This window comes from Crocodylus porosus, unplaced genomic scaffold (assembly GCF_001723895.1).
Source record: "Crocodylus porosus isolate Cpor-Errol unplaced genomic scaffold, CroPor_comp1, whole genome shotgun sequence".
NCBI lineage: Eukaryota > Metazoa > Chordata > Crocodylia > Crocodylidae > Crocodylus > Crocodylus porosus.
Window position 1 is genome coordinate 2,603,654 of NW_017728931.1, and position 25,244 is coordinate 2,628,897.

Genomic DNA, 25,244 nt, shown 5'->3' on the forward strand with positions numbered 1-25,244 from the left:
GGTCATTTGACCCCAGTACTCTTTCCTGCCATGGCAGGGGGTCGGACTAGATGATCTACTTGGGTCCCTTCCAACCCTAGAAACTATAAAATATAGGGGCAATTTTTTTTTAGTGAATATAAGTACTTTGACAGTTCTGTTTATTTCCCTAGGTGACAATAATTGGCTACACACTGGGGATTCCAGATGTGATCATGGGCATCACGTTCCTGGCAGCTGGAACCAGCGTGCCAGACTGTATGGCAAGCCTTATAGTAGCCAGACAAGGTAAGTTCACCTTGTATGTTAGCGAACATGGGTGTCAACGCATTGCAAAGTCATCTTTTATGTATTCAGTGTCTTTTAGGGAGGTACAAAGATACATGGACATACCATAAGAAGTGCCATACTGGGTCAGACCAGTGTCTGTCTGACCCAGTAAGCTGACTGCAATAGTGGGCAAGTGGTAGGTGCTTTAGAGAAAGAGTACATGAACAGGGTATGTCTAGAGTGATCTATCCACTGTCATACCCTCCCTGGCATTAATCGTTCTTGATTTAGGGATTTGTGAGGAGACATCTCTGACTGTTTTATTTAATAGCTCCTAATGGACCTTCAGAAAAGCTTTTCTAATAAAAAAGGTGATGTGAAAGAGCATCAGAAATCCTCCTGCTGCTTACGTTTCCCAGAAGTGCCCATATGATGCTATCTCTAGAGAGCCGAAATTGGGAAAGTGGGATAGGATTGAAGGAGAAGATACCAGGACTTCCTACCTCCCCTTTAGTTGTCCACCTGGAAATGGGGGTTTTTGTAGTGTGCCACTCAGGTTCTGCAGTGGCACTCATATTTGTAAGAATTTGAAATGAGAATCCAGCAGGTCTGTAATGAGGTCTTTTCTTCGAAAGCATTGCCATCTTTGAATGCCTACGATGCACTGGGCAGTGTAGTTGGTTTGCATAACCATGCTTTGAGAATGGCAGGGAATAGATGGAGAAATATGGCACAAAAGGTAGAAAAGGTACTCTATTCTTCTGTTCTGGTCAGGTTCTTATATCTCTAGGGGCAGATCCTCAGCTGGTGTAAGTACTGCTATGGGCATTTACACCCACTGAGGACCTGGCCCCCAAAGTCTTGTGGTAGCTCCTGCTAATATGGGAGGAGGAGGCTGATGTCAAGTAGGCAAGTTTAAGTATGGATGCTGAACCACATCCCCAGGTCCAAAGGAGCAGCATAGTCAATTCTGAGTTGGCATACAGTCTTCACAGAGGGAACAAAAGATTGCATAAGCTAACTTGCTGTCACATGAGACTTCAGAGATCATTGCTGAAAACCTGGGGCATTCAAAAACTTTATGAGATTGGCTTGAAAACCATGAGGTATTTTTAAACAGTAAAAAATGGGGGCATCTGCCTATTTGTTCTCAGGCTTCTGAACCCCTTCAGCATACTCACATCCCTGTCCAGATTTTCTAGACAACCAGGAGGGCTGGGTTTTGTTTTATTTAATTAAAACTGAGGTTCTCATGACTCCAGGAGCTGGAGATTTAAGAAAAACAGGGCACAGGCAACACTTCTTAAGAAACGACAAAGAAACAATTTCTGTAGAAAACATATGTTACTCCTGTAGGCGAGTTTATTGGAATAAGAAAGCATTCTTTACTAAAGAAAGACTAGATGTAATCAAACTTAAATATGTGCAGTCTGAGATAGTTAACATGTGAATATTCTTTACTGAAATGGCTCTGATTGCATTCTGTTTGTGCAGGGATGGGTGATATGGCAGTGTCGAACTCCATTGGAAGCAATGTTTTTGACATTTTAATTGGCCTGGGCCTCCCATGGGCTCTGCAAACCCTGGCGCTGAATTATGGTTCATATGTAAGTCCTAAGTTTGATTCCTTTTTTTTCTTTTTGGTTACACACACTATTCTTTTTGGCTTCTTTCATGTTCCCTGCCAAATAGAAGTTATTTCAGTTGAATATGAGTGAACAAATAGTATTACCTGGTTATGACCAAGAGCAATTGTGGTTAATCCGCTGTATATAGTGCAACAACTTTTATTTTGTGTTGAAAGGTCCAAATGAAATAAGATATCAGATCGTTTTATACTGTATTTTGTTGTGCCTGCATATATACATGATAAACAAAAAGCTAAGTTATTTAGTAATGCATCCAATTATTTAGTAACACACTACAGAGATAAAAATGGAATTTCAGAACACACCAATGAAGATGATAGGATAGGGACTAATCAGCTTCGCTTCTGGAAAAGAAAATCGTGCCCCACAAAACTATTAGAATATTTGGTCATGTCAACAAAATAGCAAATGAAAGAGGCTATTAAATTAGTCCATCCGGAAAAAGCTAAATATGTATTATGGATCAGAATATAGCTAAAAGCTCAATCTTTTGGCCCTGTGGACCAGAGGGGGTGCCTATTCCATCTGTGGGCCCAATCTGGTGCATGAGGCAGACACAGCAGAGTCTGATCCAGCTGTGCAAAGAGGGGCAGAGGTACAGGTGGCTGGTAGGGGGGTAATGGGGGGGACATGTGCCCTCACTTAAATTGGCCCCCAACTCGGCACCACTCAGGACGGCAAACTGCAGCCCCATGGAGCTGGGCAGAGAGGCCGCGGTTCCTCCCACAGGGTCCGTGGCAACCACAGTTTGGGCCCACCCTTCCACCCAGGCTTTACCTGTGTTCCAGCCAGTGGTCTGCAGTTGGTCTGCAGTCTCCAGTCCGTAATTGTGCCCCCCAAACTCAGGAGGCACCAGTCACCCCTCAGCAAAGGACAGCCTGGCCCCATTCCAGGCACATGGTAGAAAGGGAGCGTAGCCTATTCCTGATCCATCTGTGTGGGAGTAAGAGAATGGGGCGCAGCCCTAAATCAGCCACAGGGAAAGGGGACATGGCCCAGCCTCAATCTGACCGTGCAAGGTTTGGGAATTTGGCAGCAAGCAATGGGTGTTGGTATTGCTGCTGCTCCCCGCCACCAAATATCCCAATCCATGGGGAGCTATGCAGGCTGGATGCCATGGCTCCATGGGCCATTTTTGGCCTACAGGTCAGTGGTTGAGCACCGCTGGCTAAAAGACGGGAAGTAAGGGAAAGAAATGGATGGTCAGTTTTCAGTTTAAGAAAACTTGACCAGTAGAACATCCAAGGAATTTTATTAAGATCGTTATTTAATATATTAAAATAATTAAATAGGGTAAATGGTGAGATGGCAACAGTGGCAGATGACAGACACATGTTATTTGGGTGAATTAAGGTAAGAGGAAAATGTGAGCCTACCTTTTCCCCACAAGACCTATCAAAGTCAGGGTAGCATGATGACTAATCTTTTTTCCCACAAAAGCAAGGTAATGCACATAGGAGCAATTGTTTGAGTTTCTTCTTGATACTTCAGAGTCTTAAACTAGCTAACTACTGAGGACATCATTGTGGATAGGTCTGTGAAAATATCTTCTGAATGTGTAATGGCTGTTAAAGAAATAAACATGTGAGAGTGTATAAAGAACAGGGTAAAATATAGTATTGAAAACATTGTATTGGTACACCTTCCCCTGGAATACTTAGGTCACATCTGGTCATTCTCTTTCCAAAATTACATACAGAAATGATAGAAGAGGTTTGACAGTAGTGGACCAGAATGATTGGAGGCCTAGGGACTGCATGAGAATGAAATTAAGATTGGTCCATTTGGCAACCAGATACAATGGTGAGAGCTTTTGGGGATAAAATACAATTCAAAGTTGGAGAAGGTCAATCAACTTTGGAGCTAATAGAGGCCAGCAGGGAACTGGGGCAGCAGCTAGACTGGAGCAGTTAGCCAGTGGGAGAAAGAAGGTGAGACTGGAGTGAAGACAAAGAATGATACAAAGGGACAGGGGCATAAGTCTGTGGTTATGACCACTAGAGCCCACTTCCCTTAGCACCTGGATACAAGTCAAGATTTCTGAGTCTCAGCATTTCTTAACTGTCAGCAAATAGTTTTCCAGCTCCCTACCCTCCAAACTGTATGCCTCATCTCCCCCCTAATGGCCAGCCCACAGAGAGGACAATGATCCATTGCTTCTATTAGTTACTCTGTCAGCTCAAGCAGCAGAGGTCTGTGAGATTCTCACCCTGTTGATGAATCTTGTCAAATGTACTATGTAAGGACCTTTTTTTTTAATTTGGTTTGCTTTTGTAAAAAATGGCTTGGAAATTGCACACAGTGATATATATTGAAACCTGTTGAATTTTCAAAGTAAGTTGCTCAGAAGTTAGGCAACACCAGAATTAAGCCAGGTTGCCCATGTAATCTTCATTTGGCCCCTTGCCCATGACCATTATGTAGGCTTTACTAATATACATATATTTATAGTATTTTATGCACAGAACCCCCGCCTCATTCTGTGCACAGAGTGGATTAGGGTTCTGTAGTTAATGGAGATGTGTGTACGACTCTATCTTAGTTCATTGAAGAAGTAAGAACTTAAGAAGGTGTGGAAATTAGAGGCAGGGGACTGCAAGAAGGGAACGAATGGTCTTGTAATTCAGGGAGCTGAATACTACCCTATGGAGCTAGGATCCACCTGTCCTTCTGCAATGGAGATCCTAAATGATGCTGGGCAGGCACATCCGTTAAACCAGACTTTCTACAGTTCACCACCAATTATGTGGCCCTCATTTTCTGGATGTCCAGCTTAAGACTATTATAGTTGAAGTGGAGAAGAGCTGTGCTCTGAAGAGACAAAGTTCTAAATTCTTTGAAAAAAAATCAAGTAATAAATTTCTCTGCCTGTGTAGCAGATCCTTTAGACCTTTATGTCTTTATTCCTCAGTTCCCCACCCGTAGAACCCTTTATCTCACTGGGTTTTATGAACATAAATAGATGCTTTTGTAGCCCTCTTGTGCTATGGTCCCACAGAAAAGCCCATGAGGAAATTAATAATTCAGTATTTGGATTAGGATTTCAGTAATGTGTGGTAAGCAAAGCCTAGACATACATGTATTAAATAACAATGCTACAATATGGAACATCTGCTCATTCACTGAGCGTTGTCCATCTTGTGTGCTAGAGAAAGTGGGAATAAGAGTTTTAGCCTGTGAAATGGATCCCTCCACGACTCTGTTACCAACCTCCTGGTTGGTAAAAGACAGTTAAGAACAATTTTGCCCTCTACTGCTACTCTACTGTCAGAAACACCAAAAGCCTCCTTTAAAGAAGCATGCCTGCCAAGCTGTTTGAAAATCACCATCACTGACCTAATCCTTCAGAAGCCAGCACTGGAACCTGGGGATCTCACCAACTCAACCCCTTCTTCAGCCTTCCAGGCAAATAACTGAGAAAGCAGTAATCACAAATCTCCAAAAATGTGGGACATCAGCCCATATCCTGAGTGCCTCACAGTCTAGTTTTAGAGCAGGGCACAGCAGAGACATAACTATTCTTTTGCTCAGAGATGGCCTTCTTATGGCTGGGGACTCCAGTAAGATCTCCCTGTTCACATGACTGGACCTTTTTGCAACCTTTGACCCTGCAGCCACCCAGCACCCACAGTGTCTCCTTCCTCTCCAGCAGACCATGGAGAGTGGGGCCAGAGGGTTGCTTTTCCTCTCATAAGATCCTCACCTGCTTGGTCTCACAGGATTCTGGACTATGCCTGCTTCTCTTCAGCAGCTCCATGAGTCTACAGGGAATAAGATGCTTCAAGCTCAGCTGTCAACTATGCAGTCATGACACTCACCTATATATCCCATTCTCTTTTGATGCAACCATTGCCATTCCTAAAACATTAGAACATCTGCAGGAGACAGGCTGTTGGATGAAGTACAGCTGGCTCGAGCTTAATCCAAGCAAAACCAAAGTAATACTAGCTAAAACGTGAAAACTCTATTAAAATCTGGCCAAGATGTGAACTCCAATTTCCAAAGACGGCACACAGCTCTCCATCATCAATGCTGTGGAAAACTTTGAGGTCCAGTATGATTGTTTCCCAAGGCTGGGTGACCAGGTTGAATTAGTTTCCAAAAATGACTTTTTTCACTTCCTGCTTGCTGGGAAACTCTGCTTCATTCTCCTAGATGAGAATTTGGCAATTGAATTCCATGAATTTGTCAACTCTAGGTGGGATCACCATCACTCACTGCATCCAAAACACAACAGAAAGATGGTGCACAGGCAGCCCCAGCCTTCTCTAAAGCTGTAGCTGCCACAAGCAAATGAGTGGCTGAATGGCAGTCAGCTTCCAAAGTCAGTCTAAGACCTTGGCCCTCATTGACAAGTAATGGACCCAGCCCTAACCACATGAAAGACTGCATAATGAGCTACCAACTGCTGCAACAGGTGAACTCCCCAAGGAAAATACAGATTGCAGAACCAATATAAAGCATTTGAGAGCTAAGGGCAAAGCATTCTTTGTTGTGGGGCTCCAGTTCTGGTACCCTCTTCTGAAGGAGATCGAGCAGATGCAGTCTCAATCCCCTAAGAAAGTGAGGCAAAGCCTCCCGCCTTGAAACAGCTCTTCCATCATAAGTAACACACAATCCAATGCCCCTCTTCTATTCTCAAACCACTCCTCACCCCTATGCCATAATAAAAACAAAATAATTCAAGACTACCTGAAGCAGAGATATGACCCTATAAGAGGAGAAGAGCCAGAAACTTCATAAGTCTACAGGAACGTCACTGTTGCTGTTAATTTTACATGGAAGGGGCTCAGAAGCTATGGTGAAAGGTAGCACCTTAAAACCCAGAGAAAGAGAGAAGGGTCCAAAAGAAAAAAAAATTGTTATCATGCCAGTAAAGGCTGAAGCATAATGAATATGTATGAAGGAACCAAATTAACATTACAAAGACAGTTTTAATGCTGGTCTTTACATAATTGGAGTGCCTGACTTTCCTATCTTAATTTATCTCTTGTTGTATATAGTATCTCTTTAGGTTTACACGCAGATAATCGTTCTATTCTGTTAACCTATTCTGAAGGTATAAACTGTCATAGCTCTGCCGAAGTCCTTGTAGCTCTATTTATGCCATCTGAGTATCTGCTTCTTTTTGTCTCATACTAGCCTTCATTCCATATCTTCCTGGGCAGTGTAATGCTAAAGAAAAAATAGTAACATTTTTTTTCAGCTTGCAATTTCTCAGTCCCATAATGACCTTTATACATTTTCTATGAAGCTGGAGAAATCATTTGCTATGAATGAAATTCCAACCAAGCATCATGTTTCAACTTTGGAGCTACCTTGAGAAAAATAAACTAACCCAAAACCAGACACAAAGCAAATATTAGCAAATTCATTCTAGGATTACTTGAAAGAATGAAACAGTGTAGGCTTCAGAAATAATTGCTGCAGCTGCTTGTCTCAACAAGCACTGTACTTGTATAGAGTCAGGTTTTGATACCCTTATCTGAATAGAGAAATGCCATACTCCACAAGGATTCCTACTGAAATCAGTAGCACCTTTGCAAAATAAACTGCTCTATGGAGTGAACGCAGTACCCCAATGACTTTGACAAACCAGAAATCCACTAAAACTGAAGTATGCAGATAACAGCATCCCTCAAGTTATGGTAGCATTGGAGTGATGTTGTAGCAGTGATTGCCCAGGAAATATGTGAGAAGCAAATATTTAGTAGGTGATATCTTTTATTGGACTGACTGCATGATTGGGAGAGATTTAGACAACCTTTTAGATACAAGACACCCTTCTTCAGGTCCTCTCACAATATACAAATAATATATTACATATGCAAAATACATAATATTGTATATTACATAATATAATATACATATTATATATGTATATAAAAATAATATAAAAACCTGCATACACCTCTTAGATATGTTAACAGATTCCGCCAAATCACAAAAATATGCCTAATATCAGTTTACATGCAGTCTCTTTTCATCCCTCGTTTAAGGCCTATAAGCACAATTTACTCACTTGAAAGCCACTTAATGATGTTAGAATGGTGTCAGAGGGCCTCAGTATGAATGAGAATCAAACCCTAGATGTCACAGTTATGTTTTGTTACTTGCAAAGCAGAGAATGTACCATATTTACCCCAATCCTGACAATCCTGAATTTAAGATGACACCCCAATAATTAAATTCTATACATGGAAAATGTATAAATTTGTTAACATTTTCTATGCGCAAAATCTAATTATAAGAGGATCATCTTAAATTTCTCTCCCTCCCCCTACACCCGACACTGCTGTAGAGGGGAAAGCAGTGGCAGAAGATGGAGGGACAGGCAATAGAGGGGTGAAGTAGGAGGGCAGGTGGTGGTACAAAGTAGGAAGTGGGGAGACAATATAGAGGCAAGCAGTGAGGGGGCTGGGAGACAGAGGTGGTAGGGGGTGCTGGTGGCATAGGCAGCAGGGGCCAGGCAGCACCTATAACTCCAGTCCTAACCCTGGTTAGGCCAGAGCTACAGCAGCCACCTGTCCCTCTGCCACCTTACACTCAAAGTTAAGAGGGACTTTCCCCCCTCCCAATATTGAATGGGGAGGGGAGGGGTTCATCTTGGATTCAAGTAAATACTGGCCCCAGTAACATGGCCTCACTTCTTTTTTCACACTTCAGGAAATTTAGAGATTTCACTAATTTTGGAGGTATTTCTACACACTCAGTGAAGGGGCAGTGGAATGTGTGTGGGTCATACTTTTTGGTAATTGCAGAAAATGTAAAGATGATGAGTTGGCTGGGGCTAGACAAAGGGCATCTCAGCAATGACTGTGTTGATGGAGTTGATTTTGAGGAAATGATTTTTCATCACATTTCATGCCATTCAGGAAGCCACTGCCATAATTTAAACAAATTTCAGGACAGCATTAGAGTAATTCCATTGTAAAGGTCACAGAAAATTGTACTTTCGTACCTCAGATGTACAGAAAATAACCAGCATGGTTTTCACATCTGATCTGTTTTTTTACACCTTGCCCCCACTTCTCAGTGCTTAACATAAAAATGCACAGTTCCATTATTTCTTTGTAAGAAGAAACTATTTGTGGTATGGTAGCACCTATGAGGCCAAGTCATGGACCAGAGTCTCTTTGTAGTAGGAGACTTTACTGACAAGACACAAAGATGGTCCAGCCCCAAACAGCTGACAACAGAAGTGAGATTTTTAGGTAGTTAGCAATGGGCACTGTAATGGGAGTAGTGGTGACTTAGTGTCACGTCAGATCATAGGTATCCAGGTGTGGAGGTCACCTCAGAGCTGGAATAAGCCAGGATGTCCAGAAACTGAGTTGGAGGTCCAGGGGTCAAGCAGAACACAAAGTTAGGGGAGCTAGCTGGGTAAGGTATCCAGGAGGTCAAGTCAGAGCTGTGTCAGGTATCGAGAGGGTCAGACACAATGTGAGGTCAGGAGGCTAACTGGTTCAGGTATTCAGAGAACCCATCAGAGCCAGAAGCAACACAATCCAAGAGTGCAGCAGCCTAGGTACAAGATTGCACCTTGTTGCCCAGACACTTCCCCTTCTGAGTCGGGGGCTTATATGGGAGTGGGTAAGAGGTCAGCTGACCTTAGCTGCCAGTCTGGTGGTAGAGAGTGTGCATATGCCTAGGCCCAGATGAAGGGTTCTGGCCACGCGCATCTGTCCTAATGTATGTCACTAATAAAGCCTGTGGGCTAGATACCTTCATCCCACTGCCACTCACCCTCCTGCTGCTGTGTCCAGATGCAGTCCAGAAATACCTACAGTAGTCTAACAAATGTCTCACCTCAGGACACGAATCCTTTCCTGCCTGACAGAGGCATATAACTCTCCTGCTCTCCCAGAAGGCATCCTTATGCATCTCCAAAGTGCATAAGCCCTGAATAGGGAGTTACCTATGGGCAGCCAGTAAGAAACAGTAGGCAAAAGTGGGGGAGGACTGCTACCATTCAGCATCTGACCCACAGCTGCATGCTACAGACTTACATCATCAGAGAACGAGGACCTACAACTACCTTTTTCCCTACAATCTAGTGGTTAAGGCATTGGGTCCTAGCCCCACTTAGACTGGACATTTTTAATACCTACCTCCTACTTTCCCAGAAAGTACCCTAACCACCAAGCTATGACCAGGCAGAGCTAAGACCTTCTTTACCCCTCATGGTGAAGCTGGGTTACTGGATGGAAGGGAATTCAGGGATCATGAGGGTAAAAGGGGAGCATACAAGGTGAACCCTGACTCTGTATCTTGCACTCCCTGATAAGGAGGGAGGGAGTCCTGAGTTATGCTCCCAGTATAGTTTTTTATGCACTTGGGATAAAACAAATACTCAGCACTGGGGGGAGGAGCCAGAACCCAGGGTCTTCATGCACTTCAGTTTCCCAGGAAATCAGATGATTTCTGTAAGTAGCTATTACACTAATGCCAATTTCCTGCCACCCGAGAGAGCTCTCACATTCTGCAGTGACGCTACTTCTTCATTTCCCGCGCTTCCCCTTCATTTATTTTTTTTGTCAAAATTAGGAAGTTGCAAATACAAATGTCAACTAAAGATGTACCTTTGGGTACTTAGAAATTAAGAGGTGTCAGAGTGAATATACACAGTTGTGTGCACGCGCGCACACACATGCACATATGTTTAATTCCTAAGAAGAAGAAAAACTCCCCTGTGTTAATATTAAACTTGGGGTGCTGTTGGATAAAGCCACCGTGGATGCTGGCAGACGTGCAGCTCCCCAGTCTAATTCATGGTGCTTCACAGAAAGTGGCCTGTGTTAGACCAACCCCCCTGACCCAACAGTTATTCACTGTTGGGTCAGGGGGGTGGGGGATCAGCCTGCACTTTGGAGCTGATCCAGCAAGAGAGGCTACATGTCTACAACCTCTTCCTTTAGCCCTGCTTCCTCCTCCTGCCCTCCCCCCACCATCCAGCACTGTCTCAGGATGGGGCAGGGAGAAGGCAGGGGAGGCAAGTCTGTTCTGGGGTTTGCCCAGCCTGCACTGGAGTTGGGTGGTGGGGGCGTGGATTGGAGCACAGGGTGGCCTTCAGCCCTGCCCAGCTCCCAGCACGTAGTAACAGAAGCGAATGAAGGTGCTGTACTTTGGAGCACCTCCATCTGAACCCTCATGTATGAGAGTTTATTTGTTGCACAATTGGACACTTTTTAAAGTGCTCTGCAGCTGTGCAGTTCTGTCAGTGTGTGGTTGTAGAGTGCTTTCAGTGGCTGAGGCTGATCACACAACAAAACATCACTTCTGTCAGTGCCCTAAGAGTTGTTTACTCTTCAGCATACAGCGTGTGTGCCCCTACAGCCACATCTGCTGCTGCACATCAAGAGAAGGTCTGGGAATCTATGTGCCACTTGCACAGCTCATGCAGCAGGGAGCACAGGTCCATGTGTTACCAGTGCAACACATATAGCAGGGAGGTTAGGACCTGTATGCTGCCAGCACAGCATATACAGTGTGGAGGCATCCTGTGGGCCTGACCTTGAAGCATTCAGCCCATCGTAGTTGTGTGGCCGTGGACCACGCCAAAGTTGGACAGCCCTGTTTTAAATGGAAGCGGTGCATATTACAGGGTGGCCACAATACTTCTTCAGTGACTGAAGTCCTCCAATGAGCTATAGGTTAGATTCCTCATTTAGAAGCAGTGTTGTTTAGGAGTTCTGGGTCTCAGGTCATCTGTATTCTGTTAGGTCTGCCACTGGCTTCCTGCATGGAACTCACTCCTCCTTTCTGTGCCTCTGTTTTTTCTCCTGCCCTTAGTCTGTCTTGTTTATTTAAACTTTAAGTAGGGGGAGCAGGACATAGTTCTTATTAAGCACCTTGCACCATTGAGTTTCTGTAAGTTAAGAGAAGAGATGGAACTAAAAATAAGCCCCAACAGGGTAAACAGCCTTTGGCTACAAGAGATGGCAATGAATGCTTCAACTCAGATTTATGCATACATTTCATGTATTGAGATGCATGCATTGAAGCTTTAAACTTTTAGTATAATATTAAACATCTTATATGAAGAGTTATATTTGGAATCCTGTTGTGAGATCCAAAGCAAAAGTCTCAGTATAAAGGTGCCCTTTTGACAGAACTTTGACATTTCAGTTTGAGTAGAAATCCAAAAAAAAGGCAGAGACTTTAGGGATAAGAACAAAACTAAATGAAACGATGTGGTAGGAATAAAATTCCTTTCCCTAGTTAGTAGCTTATCCCTATATTTGTTATGTTTTTCCCCTGAAAAGGATGTAAACAAGCAGCTGGACATGAGTAGCCTGCTTTCATGCATGTGTAACAATGTCCTTACTGTTTAATTTTATCCAGATTGTTCATTGTACAGTGGGATCACATGTTTAAAAAGCAGTCTTGCAAACAACCCCACAATCAGCAGAGAGACTTTCCTCACTTCCAGTTCTTGGACTTAGCCACCAAGGCCCCAGCCCACTAGACTACAGATCTGTTGGCACAGTTACAGTGCCATCTAAGGATTGGTATTCACTCCGCTCAGGTAAACTCTTGTGAAAGCAGTAACTCCTGTGAAGTACTGGCATGCCGGGAACTGCACCAAGCACTAAAGGAAAAACCATAAACTTATGCTCTAAGGGATTAACAGGAAAAAGCATTAGAATTACTCAGATGGACAGGGCTTGCTCACATGAGGAAGGCTCCATATAATTGGGCTAAAGTATTTCTCAGCTAAATGTGACTTTGCTTACGTGTTATGCACTGGAAGATTTCTAAGCAAATAATAACCATTCACAGTAAAGTTCTTTTAAATATCTGGCAGGGTCCCAACTTCCCCTTTGGAGTGTCTCTTCCGAAGGAGGAAGTCCCCAAAGCCATTTCTGAAGCTTTGAAGATATTTTTTCCACAAAAGAAGAAGAGAAAAAGGAAAGAAGAGAAAAATTTGTTTGATCTTAACTGCATTTGTATTGCCATCTAGAATTCCATGTTACTACAACAGAATGAAGATAGATGAATTATGCCAGCATCAGGTTTTATTTATCCATTGGCCCAAAAATTAAGTGAATTTGAAATTATATTTTTGGAGAAAATAGAAACTAAATGCATTATAATAAACTCCAAACCACTGGCAACTTTATGACCAATGGAGGCAAGTCCATAATAAAAGTTATGCCTTAAACTCAGAAGGCACTTAAATAGTAAAGTAATTTAGGGCATCTTTACACATGCTCTCAGGAGCTGCTCTAATTAAAGTGCCTGCAGCATCTCATGTATTCAGCATCCCACGCTTCAAAATGGCAGCCAGGGTGCTTTAGCTAAAGCTCATTCGAAGAGCTTTAGTTAAAACACCCCCACCGCGATTTTGAAGCATGAGGATGCTGACTACATATGATGCCGAGGCAGCTGGAGCATGCTAATTAACACACTCTATCAAGTTTGCTCCGATGTGTTCTAATTAGAACATGTTGGAGCAGGTGTCATACACATGTATTGATCCCATTAAGCACTTGAATTCTCCCCATTTGCTTCAGCACTAGAGGGAAATCCTGTATAATACCATAATGACTCAGAACAAAACATTACAGGTCATTTCAATAGACCAAGATTTTCCAGTTGAGCTTGACCCAAAACAAAATATTTTATTTCAGTTTCCCTGACAGTGAATAAAAAATGTTGGCAAATTTTAATTTTGGAATATTGTGTTTTCTATTAAAAAATAACTCTGATGGAAAAGCCCTAACCATCATTTATTTAAGTCCCAATTAAGTCAACAGGATTTGAGTTAGGCATATGCTTAAGTGTCTTGCTTATAGGCTGGTGAAATCCTGTTTTTTTTCCATTGATTTCACTGGAGCTAGGATTTCATCCAAGTTGTGTACTCATCAGGTCAGATTTAGCTTAGGGTTTTTGCCATCTTTTATTAAAGAATATTTGTCCATGAACCACATAGCTGATCTGCTTTTGGGTAAGATGGTGGCAGCAGAAAACAGTCAATGGCTCCTTAGTGGCTAATGCAGCTTCCAAAATGGAAGGATCTACTAGCTTAGGATGAGGTCTTAGGCAAGACAGGCAATGAAATGTTGATCCAGTGCCTTAGTAAACTCAGGGCACCCCTCAGAAAATGCCAGCTCTTTCTTTTTCTTTTTTTCTTTTTTTTGAGTACAGGAAAATACTAGATTAGTTTTTGTGTTGCAAAGAACTCAGAAAGACCACAACAGGTCAGAATGGTTTTGATACTATAGGTTCCTATTTGAAATCTCTGGGTTTATCATGTAAATCATGTGTAGATGTTTGCACACCTGGCAGTGCTAATGCTATGTGGTATCCTGCAGCATCCTTAAAAAGATATCACAGAACCCTGGCAGAGAATCACTGGCTTAGAGTTTTTCCTGTTATAATGCCTGATCAGATTCCTCTATCGTTAAATATATCTTTCAGTATCTCTTATCTGATCTATTATCCGTTGTGGGCAAATTCTGCTCTCAGTTACACGAGTGTAGTCATCACTGGCTTAATGTCTAGTTGGAAAGAGGTGTCAAATGGGGTTCCTCAGGGGTCTGTATTTAACATCTGCATTAATGATTTGGATGACGGGATTGAGTGTACACTTAGTAAATTTATTAAATTTACAAGTAGGGTGGAGTTGCAGACACTCTAAAAAGTAGGGCTTGGATCCAGAATGATCTGAATAAACTGGAGAAATGGTCCAGTATCAAACAGATGAAATTCAATAAGAGCAAGTGTAGAGACCTGCATTAGGGATGGAATAGTTGCATGCACAAATACCAACTGGGGAATGATTGGCTAGGCTGCAGTGCTACAGAGAAGGACCAGGGGGTTACAGCAGCCTAAGCTGAACATGAGTCAACAGTATGCTCTTGCTGCAAAAAAAAGCCAACAAGGTACTAGATTGTATCAACAGGGGTATCTCTTGCAAATGAAGAAAAGCGATTCTTCTACTCTGTTTGGCACTGGTGAGGCCTCACCTGGAGTACTATGTCCAGTTTTAAATCCCACACTTCAAGAAGGATGTGGACAGATTGGAAAAAGTCCAACAGAGAGCAACCAAAATGATTAGAGGCCTGGGATTCATGGATTGTAAGGGGCTGGAAGGGACCTCAGAAGGTCATCGGGTCCAAGCCCCTGCACCAGGCAGGAAAGACAGGTGGGGTCAGGTGACCCTAGTAAGATGACTATCCAATCTCCTCTTGAAGATTTCCAGGGTAGGTGATTGCACCACCTCTGGAGGGAGTCTGTTCCACAGTCTGGGCACCCTGACTGTGAAGAAGTTTTTTTCTAATGTTGAGCCTGAAACCAAACTCTTCCAGGAGTTTGTGGCCATTACTCCTGGTTCTCTCCAAGGGCACTCTGGTGAAGTTGTTCACCGAGCCCCTGATATAGTGGTAAACTGCTACCAAGTCCCCTCTCAGCCTTCTCTTTTTCAGGCTGAAGAGTCCCAGGTCCCTCAGACTTTCCTCATATGGCTTGCCATGTAGCTCATTTAGCCTTCAGTCAGAGCAAATAGCAAGGAGCCACGCCATTCTGGACTGAGACAGTTTTAGAAACATTTCACATTGACCCAGGCCTCAAGCACAGGAAGTCAACCTGCAGCAATCCCACAATTCCTTGTTCCTGACATCTGGGCCTTCTGTACCCTACTTGCTGTCTCCACTGCCTATAATTACAGCCAAGAGCAGAAGGAGAGACAAGTTGCAAGCTGGCTGATTCCTAGAAGAGCTCCATGGGTGCAGCTCCTGCTGGGCAATATAGATGGGGATGGGAGGCTCTTATGTATTGTGTTAGTTGAAGGTAACCCTCAGGGCAGTATAGGCATACCTTCTGAGGCCTATATCATGAATCCAACCCCAGGAGCCAAATAACAGGGGTCTAGCATACCCAGAGTAGAAGAAAAAAGAAAAGAGTCTGCAGGAAAATTGATTTTTTTTCCTTGCCTTCTAACCAGTTGCCTTTCAGAGCTCATGGGATAGCTCCTGCAACTGTAAAATCAAGCCTGAGCTAGGACTTTAACTTCTTTAATGGACTGAGATCCAACTCAAGATGAAACTAGCGTTGATCTCTTTACATTGCCCCTTCTTGCTTGTAGGGCCCTCAGCCTTGGCCAGTTCAGGAGGCTGGAAATATTAATGCCGTATGTAGGAAATATACCAGCTGCTCTATGAGGCATTGGTTAACCTATGCCACAGTCCCTGAAGTAGGGCTTAATTGTAACCAGCTTGGTAAAGGTGATGGAAAGCTGGTGCCTATTCCCTTTTTAAGCATCCCTCAGATGCAGTCAGACACTACCTGCAGGTGAGAGGGAAAATGAAGTCTGGTACTAGGTTCCCCACAGAAGGGCTAGTACATTTTTCTGTGTTCAAGCCCTGGGACTTGTGTAATTTCTTTGGCATGGGACTGTTGAGCAAAATGTGTTCCTTAGGTCTATTCAAAATTATATGCTTTCCTGGAGCTCCAACTGCAGACATGACCTGAGCCCGAGGTAACCCTTTTCAGTCTGGGCTGAGGGAGGGGCAGACTGTCGGCACAATGGCTGCTAACAGACCTAAAGAAAAAGGTGCTTTACCAAAAGCAGCAGCACATTAGTTTGACCTGGCTCTGCAGTGTCTGTACAGACTGGGTGCTTCAGCAGAGCTTTTTGGTACTTTTATCTAACAGCTGATTCAAAACGCCCTGCTAAAGCGCCCCATCTATACAGACGATGGGCAAGCCAGGTCCAACTAACCACTGCCTCTTCTAGATATTCACTGGGCTTTGCACAGGAGTGCACCCTGTTTAAAGTAAAGTGCTGGGTTTTTTAATCCACATTTGCAAGCAGCCTATGTACCTGGAACAGATCCCATGCCAAACAGTCTCTCTCAGAGTCACCACTGAGTCCTGGCTTCCCCACTGCCTGTTTGTGCAACTGCTCACAATCCCATCTGCACCCACTCAGTTCTGCAGACCTGTGTGTTGGTAGGGATTTGGATTCACTCCCTCCTAGCCACAAAGAAAGGGGAATAGCAGCCTGGTGGTGGGTGCTGTCTCCCTGGCACAGAAGTGCCTGTGGTGTAGTGTAGAAATCCCTAAGATCCCCAAGCTGGCCTGGCTAGCTACAACAGCACAAGCGAATTTACCTTGCTCTGATGATCACAATAACCTGCAGATGAGAATAACAGAGCTCTTTGCTCCTTTGTGCAGGCATGCAGCCAGTCTAGATTTGAGCCCACATTCAGTCCCCACAGCTTCCCCTAAATAAACTGCTTATATTGTTTCTCCTCGTTACCTGCTTTTTTTGAGCATAGGCCTAGAAGAATGCAGAAAGACCTCTAGTTCTGACTAGGGGAGATCTCAGAACAGGCTCCAGTTCCCAAGCACTCCCTGCTTTCATTGGTTGTTACCTTCACTCTCAACCCAAAATGATCCACACCTGCACTGTTTGAAGCCAGACTGTTTGTGAAATCAGTTGTATTGCATTGTACAAACAAAGGGAATTCAGAAAGGAGCCCTATGCAACCTACCCAGGAAGAAAATGCACACAGATGAACAGGAATGCAACACTCACCCTAAGCTACAGGTGGCAGGATTGTACACTGGGGCTAAGTACAGACATTCAAAAAACCTGGGCCTAAATTGATTCCATCTTTGCAGGGTAGTTTAAAACTGCATAGACTGAATGGAGAAGCAAGTCAATAGAGAGAAGTCCTCCAGGCTTTTCCCGCTTCCTGCTCAAGCTGGGGGGTCATGGAGGAGGGGTGGGAGTCTGGCCAGGCCCAGCAGGCCTGCTGAGTATGATTGTGGGGGGATTAAACCCCCACCTTGGCCTACATAATCCCCAGCACAAGTGTGCCTGGAGTGGGGGAAGCAGCCCCTGTCAGGCTTTTCTCCTGCTCCCTGCTGGAGCGGAGGGAGGTCATGTATGGCCAGACCCCAGCCCCGGGCCAGCGTGCTGAGTTGAAGGGGAGGGGAGGAAAGGGGGGTTTAAACCTCCTCTCCCACTGGCACAGGACCCTAGCTGGCATCTGGCTGCCTTTGCTTCACTTGCTGCTCCAGCAGCCAGCATGCTGAGGTGGAGGAAAGGGAGTGGGGTTTAAACCTCCCTACCCCCCACCCATACAGGACCCCAGCTGGGGTCTGCCTGGCAGGGGCACAGCAGCTCTTCCAGGCTTTTCCCCACTTGCCACTCAAGCAGAGGGGATGTGGGGCATGGCCAGATGCTGACTCTGGGCTGGCATGCTACAGCAGAGGGAAGAGAGGGGGTCCCCAGGAAGGGATTTGGGACAGAAGTTTCATAAACCTGTTTGACCTAAATCAGTTAAATCTGATACTACAATCAACCAGGTTTATCTTAAACCAGTTTGGGCCACTTTGAAAGTGGTTTATGTGCACTGTTCTTCTATTTTGTTGCAGGTTTAAACCAGTTTCTGATCACTACAACTGGTTTGTGTGTAACTTCTGCCCCTAGCCTGGGGGTTTCCATCATATTCCAGGACCCAAAGAAAGGGCCACTTCCATAGATTCATAGATGTTTGGGTCAGAAGGGACCTCAGTAGATAATTGACTGGGCAGGAAAAAGTGCTGGGGTTAGATGGCCCCAGCCAGGTGCATGTCTAGCCTCCTCTTAAAGACCCCCAAGGTAGGGGAGAGCCCCGCCTCCCTTGGAAGTCCATTCCAGATTCCGGCAACCCTTACCGTAAAGAAGTTCTTCCTGATGTCTAACCTAAATCTGCTGTATGTCAGTTTGTGGTCATTGCTCTGTTACTCCAAACGGTGCCCTGGTAAATGGAGCATCTCCTATTCCTTGCTCTCCCCCCCCCCACCGGCCCGGATGAATTTGTAGGCAGCCACAAGATCACCTCTTAGCCTTCTCTTGCAGAGACTTCACTGAATGGGTGATGCCTGGGATAGATACTGCAGGAGAAACTGTCTGAAAACTGGGGGTAGGAGCAGACTGAGGACCCTCAGCCTTGGCCAGTTCAGGGGGCTGGAAACGTAAACAGAGCCCTTGTGATCAAGAGTATTAACTTCATGCAGCCACAGGTCAGGAAGCAAAACCCATTTTGGTTTGTGCAGCGGCTCCTTGGTTTCCCATTTCACAGTTACTAGAGCAGAGCAAGAGAATGGGATTGCACTGATTTTATTTCCATTTGTTTTTTTCTCAGTGTTCGATTTCAAACCCCACTAGCCATGTTGTCCTTTAGGGCTTGTTAGCTTAATAACTTCTGCAAGAGACAGCTACATTTATAGGAATGTCTTTGCATGTGCAATGTAAGAAAGAGGGGGGAGGGCACATTTAAATTCAAGCTATGTATGTTTTGAACTTGCAAACCTTTCATGTGTAATCAATCAATGCAGAGTGTTCTCCTGGCCTGCTTAGCTGCTTGATACAGGCCAAACCCCTCAGGAGAGTTTAGGAAAGTTTATTTCTCTTCACTTCAATACTAGAGAGCTGTTTGCTTGGAGGCAGTCTTCTGCCAGGAAAGAAACACTTCTGATTTTTAAATAAATGGAGAAAACTCAGCTTTTCTTCTCTTCTCCAATTAGAAGGAATCCAGTTTTGATAATAGAACCCACTCTTTGCTCAAACCTTCAAATGACCCTGGACCTACTTAGTTTTGAAGAAGTTTTATCAACTGTAACTCCCTTGTACTTGGATGCCTAGATGCACCCTGAGAAAGACTGCTCTTACCATAGCCCATTATTAATTTGAAGCAGTTAATACTGATAGTTGCGTAAGTGCTTGTTTTTGGCTGATTTGCAGCCTCATTTAGCAGGTTTGGGGCATTTTTGCCTAAGACTTTGAAGGCAATTTCAGAGCCAGCGGCAGCTGAGAGCTGAAGTAGAGCAGGGGAATGTGTGAATTGTTACTGACTAAAGGAGCCAGTGAGAAAGTTAAAATGCCAAATGCACATAAAAGTAAGAAGATGCTGGGCCTTTTGCAAAGGCTGATGAAAACAGTGACACAAGTTACACAGAAGAAGTAGCTGGCTGGAAAATAGTAAAACAATGGGATGTTCTTTGTTCTGGCCATCAATGTGCATGTAAAATGAGTGCAGCTTACAGTAGTGTAATTCAAGGTGGGCAATCAGGGCACCAACCACAAGTGCTAACTTAGAGGGTGTGCCTGAATGGTGGCCCTGTAAGGAGTCTACAACAGCACAACCAGCCCCATGGGGACACTGGGGCTGATGGACAGCAATGTGGTTGCAGCAGCAGGGGACTTTGAGTCCTCAGAGCAGGTCAGATCAGCCACCCTGACCACCCTCTTGCTCCCCAGCACTTGGCACCCCACACTCCTCTTGTTCAGCAAGCTTTTGCCCAGAGTGCAGAGCTTCTTACTTACACCTCTGGTAGCTTATATCCAATGCAAAAAAAGAGAGCGTGGTAGGAAAACAAACATCTAGCAGGTTAAGCAGGTAGGATAAAGTAGCAGGAGCCCAAGCACAACTGCCTTTCTGCCCTATTTATATCTGACAGAACACCTCTGTTTGGCTAGGGACAGCCATTCAAAAAGTCTTAGCTTGAATTGATTCAGTCTTTGCAGGTTAGTCTAACCTGGCTAGGCTGAACGGGTTTGTATCTGTACAGACATCCCCTCTGGACTTAGGAAATGCCAGTATATGCCTGCAGTGGCTCAGGCTAGAACCAGGAGGCTCTAGAGCAGCCCTCCCTTCCCTTCCACAGAACTGAGCCGATGGGGGGCATTGCCAGGCCCCAGCAGGATGCTCTGATTAAGGAGAGGTTCCACACACACACCCTCCCCTGCTGTTGATAACAGAGCGTTTAGTTACACAGCAGGGAGCTACACAGGGAGTTGTTTCAGAGGTGTACTTGGTAGCCGTGTTGTTTTGAGACATGGAGTTGTTAGCATTTCTCGTCCCATTAAACAAAACAAAAGCCTCTCTCATTAGTTCAAGCTATTCTCAAACAGCTTTTTCCAAGGAAGGAACAGAGGGACATTACCAGCTACCTGTTGGTTAGCTCCAAGAACCCCTAAGCCAGCGCTGTCTTTGTCCCATCTCCCACAGCACAGACCATAGCATGTGGTATGCTAGCTAATGCTGAGAGGTGTCTGTGTAAGGTAGAGGGGAGCAGGGAATCCCTGCTTGAGCAGAGAATGGTTGGCAGTGGGGAGTGAGCACGAGGAAGCCAGGCAGAAGCTGCTGTACCTGCAGTCTCTGGCAGAGCTCCAGCCAGGAAGCAGGGAGACAGACCAGCCCTGCTGTGCTGGAGCAGAGAGCAGAGCCCCACCCAGGGTTGAAAAGCCTCTGGGGTGCTGGGGGACTCTGGTTTAACTTAAATCAGGAAGGGGTCTGGAACAGACATTGCATAAACCGGTTTGACCCAAATCAGTTAAGTCTGATACTACATTCAACCAGGTTTATCTCAAACCAGTTTCACCCATTTTCAAACTGGTTTATGTGCACTGAACATCTGTTCTGTTACAGGCTTAAACTAGTTTCTGAACACATAAACCGGTTTATGTGTAATGTCTGTCCTTAGCCTGTATGTCTCTGAGTAAGCTGGCACTTCCAAGGAAGTTTGCAGCAAATCTGAATCTGGCTGCCTGAGCAGATGTAGCTGCTTTCTGGCATTAGAAGAATAACAAATGCATCTTTAGGAATTAAATGTTCTGTATTTGCTTTACTACTTGGGAGGTGGCTTTTGCTTTCTTCAGCGGAAGTTCTGCCAGGACTAGAAATGGGCTCGCTAAGGGCCAGAGTCTCTTCTGTCTGTGGGGCATCTGAGACACCTACGTGCAATCCTATTTCACCCTATTCAAGTCCTGAAAATCCATTAACGCATCTACTTTTATAACACTCCATCATATGACCTTTAAGACTGAGTCACAAAAAAGCAGTGAGGAAGTGGTGGTGGACCCACCCACCTTTTATATGATCTTTTTTCAGGAATTTTAGCACAGTGAATAGAATCACACTTCGGCACCTAAGTCCACTTACACAGCTACTAGTGTGTATAGAATCTGGCCCTTTGTGTTCAACTTCAGTGACGGGGTTGCCAACTCTGACTGAAGCTATTCCAGGAGATTTTTTTCCAACATATTATATTAATTTATTTTCCTAAAATATCCTATTAAAATCTCCTGAATTGCTTTCAGTAGTTACTGGGACATTGATGCCAATTCTGGTAGACTCCTGGTCAATCTGGGTGGGTTGGCAACCCTATTTAGTGCCCCTACCACTGCTTAGGCTGCAAGCTGTATATTGCTTGCAGGAGCTGTATCTTGCTCCTAGAGTGAGAATACTTTGCAGTAGCCACTCAGGGATGTGAATGAAGTCATTCCTCAGATTTAAGCACGTTTGGTCTCGAACAGGCCTGGTCCTTTTCAGAATGTAAAATGGAAGTAAATTGTGTAAGAGTCCTGTATCCCCCTGTTCCTCAGTGACACTTGCATGCTGCACAGTAGAAGAGGAATATAGCAGCATGACAGGATGGAACTAAATCTGGCCCTGAATAGATGGATATCCCCCATCTGTAATAGATGGATATTCCTCCCACCTGTGGGGATAAGAGTTCTCCAGGGGTATAAATCAACTTAGCTCTGCTAAACTCAAAAGACGCCAAAGATTTACAACAAATGAAAATCTGCCTGATGGCTGGTGTTGTCTGTTTAAATGTAGTTTAACCCAATTTTTCCTTCTGTTGTTGTTCATTCCCTCCCTCTTTCCACTCTCCCCCCAACTCAGCATGAGTTCTTCCGGGTGTCAGCCCTCACCCTGCCTTGCATGTGGCACAACAGAAAAATGTCAAGTACATGTTACCAACACCTGAACCACAGTGGAAACTTCATTCCTTCCCCAGTGAATTTATAATACTTTGCATTTGCCAGCAAGGTAGAGTGGGGAGGGGGAGAGATTGACTCATTGAATTGCATTTTTTTGTGTTCCAGAAAATACAGCTGTGATATCTATTTCAGCCAACTCAGCTTCCTGACAAAATGCATTCCACGGCTAGCACTAATTCCCCAGGGAAACCACCCCTCTCTATTTATAGGGAAGGGTTTAATCCTGCTGTCTAGCAGCAGTATGAGGTCGTCAGAAAAAGGTAATGGCTAATAAATGCCTAATATTCAGGGTGCCAAGAGCCTTCCAACATGAACATTAAATTAGGGCAATTAAAAAAATGCTCTCCCACCACTTCCAAGAAATTGTTTCTTTGTTGGCAGATGACAAACCTCTCAAAGGAAGAGCTGGTGTCATGTAAGATTAGCAAAAACTCTAAAGGCAGGCAGAATGTGTTGGCTTGTGTGTTTAAAATGGGTCATGGTAGTTGATTCTAGACTAACTGTTTGTCTGGCTAGCTAAAAGACTAAATGAAATCTGTTAAGCTGGAAGGAGGTTTCAGCTATATGAATACAGCACCCTTACATAAAACCTGGGGTTCAGCTTCCCACCCAGAGCTATTGTAGTGGACAACAGTTTATAGAGCGGTTTGCTTCGTTTCTGTAAGGCCAGCACACCTTACCTTGAAGTTCCCTGTATAGGAGGTTCATAACAGGTTAAGAAATGATTAACAGATGTTTTATGCTTTATAATAATTGTAAATTACACTAACTTTCCCCCTAAGTGACATCTAAAGAGAGGCTTTTTCTAAAGCTAGGGTGAAAAATGAAAGCAAACCAAAACAATCATCCTCTTGGTGTCCTTGTTTATATCATCCCAGATACAGTTTCAGAATTGTCCTTTCCAAGGTGTATTTCTTTGTCTCATAGCAAACCAGTGATGTAACTGAGAGGACCCAGCTGTCTTCATGATGAATGCAGATATTTTCCATGCTCAAGAATAATTCCAGCTGCTTCAGTTATTACTTTTTCCTCCAAATCCTGTTTCAATTGGCATATTTAATACTGACCATTATTAAATATATTGGAGCTTGTAAGAAACAATTCCTCATAGGACTGCAGGCAAGAGTTACTGTACAACAAAATGAGTATATCCTAGCCAGGCCTCAAAGGCTCTTTAGAAGAGGTGGGGCAAGGTTCTGCTTTTAGTTATGTTAATGTAACTCCATACTGAGTTTATTAATTGAACCGTTCAGGCTCTTTGATGCTCTAGCTTGGGATCAGGATGGGCTGGGGGAGATGTGAATGCAGCATAGCAAGCCTCTATAAAGAGGGAGAGTTAATAAAAGGAATCTTGTCCAGACCTCCTTCACCAGAACTGCAGTAGGCACAAGGTTGGAACTCAGAAAGGAGCAGAACACATACAATTAATGCTATATAGGTTTATTGCGTAGTAAACCTGCACTGGGTAAACATCTACACGTGTGGCCATTTGGGAGCAGATTTGCTCCTCCTGGCACTAACCTGCTCCCAGCCTCCTCCAGCCCTGTGCCATCCCCCTGTAGCAGCCAGGAGAGCTGGAGGTTCCAGCCACAGCTGCCTGTGGCCAGGGGCCCTCTTTAAAAGCTAGCCCCGCGCACTGCTCCCTCGTCAGCTGCCTTCCTGGCCCAGAGCAGTATGCAGCGTGCTGCCACAGCCCTCTCTGACTCTGTGCCCACTGTGTGATGGTTGCTCCACCCCTTGGCCCCGGGAGCAACTACCCATGCCCCAGGCTCTTGTTTGCCACTTTGCTCACTGTACTTCACGACCATGACTGTCGCCTGGCCCAAGTCAGTCTTGGCCCTGCCTCTCCTGCTGTGCTGCACGGCCACCTCCCTCTCCCATTTGTATGTGAACCTCTCCCACTTGCGCACAAAGTCCTCTGCACACCAGACCTGTGAGGCCACTGCTCCTCTGCCACAGTGACCAGCAGTCCAGCCAGTGAACAAGCCAATCCAGTAACAGTGTTCAGTCCTGGATCCACTGCTGCTGGAGCCAGTGCATACAGAGCTGAGGCTGGCGGTGGCCCTGATGGTGCATCCCTGCTGACAGCTGGTGTCTCTCTCCCACATGCAGCTGGTGGACCTGTGGGCTGTGAGATTTTGCTGAGATACCATGCACCATGCTGGGGGGTCATACCTGATGATCTATTTAGGTCCCTTCTGACCCTAAGTACTATGATACCAAGGGGCTCTGTGCTGCCTGACCTCAGATTGGGGGTCCTCCATGCCCTGATCCCCAAGAATGCCCCTGCTGAGAGTATTCCAGGCACACCGCGAGGACTGAGGGGTGCCCTGTGCAGTACACCCTGCTGTTGCTGATTGTTTTAGTGTCCCAGGTGCAGCAGAAAACCTGGCACAGGACCTTGAGCTTTTACGGTGCTGCAGGAAAGCCCATGCTTTGTTGCAGTGTTCACCACTGCTTGGAGGGGTACCTGTACTTACACTATATATCCCTGCCCCCCACAGCTGAGGACATCACAGCCAGCATCAGCACATTTCACCTGCCTATCTGAGGAGGCACAG

The 25,244-nt window shown here is 44.7% G+C and overlaps 1 protein-coding gene across 4 annotated transcripts in view; it reads left to right on the top strand.

Moving 5' to 3' along the window:
• The window catches only part of SLC24A3 (solute carrier family 24 member 3), a 441,617-nt gene that overhangs the window by 405,008 nt on the left and 11,365 nt on the right, over positions 1–25,244 (top strand). The window contains exons 14-16 of one of the 4 annotated variants that reach the window (XM_019544066.1): positions 153–267; positions 1,744–1,856; positions 23,611–23,991. In XM_019544066.1, the coding sequence (XP_019399611.1) occupies positions 153–267; positions 1,744–1,856; positions 23,611–23,652 (270 nt within the window). In that variant the 3' untranslated portion in view covers positions 23,653–23,991. Of the gene's footprint in view, positions 1–152; positions 268–1,743; positions 1,857–12,705; positions 13,135–22,585; positions 22,771–23,610; positions 23,992–25,244 lie in introns of those variants that run through there. The other 3 variants (XM_019544065.1, XM_019544064.1, XM_019544063.1) reach the window with 3 other exon arrangements.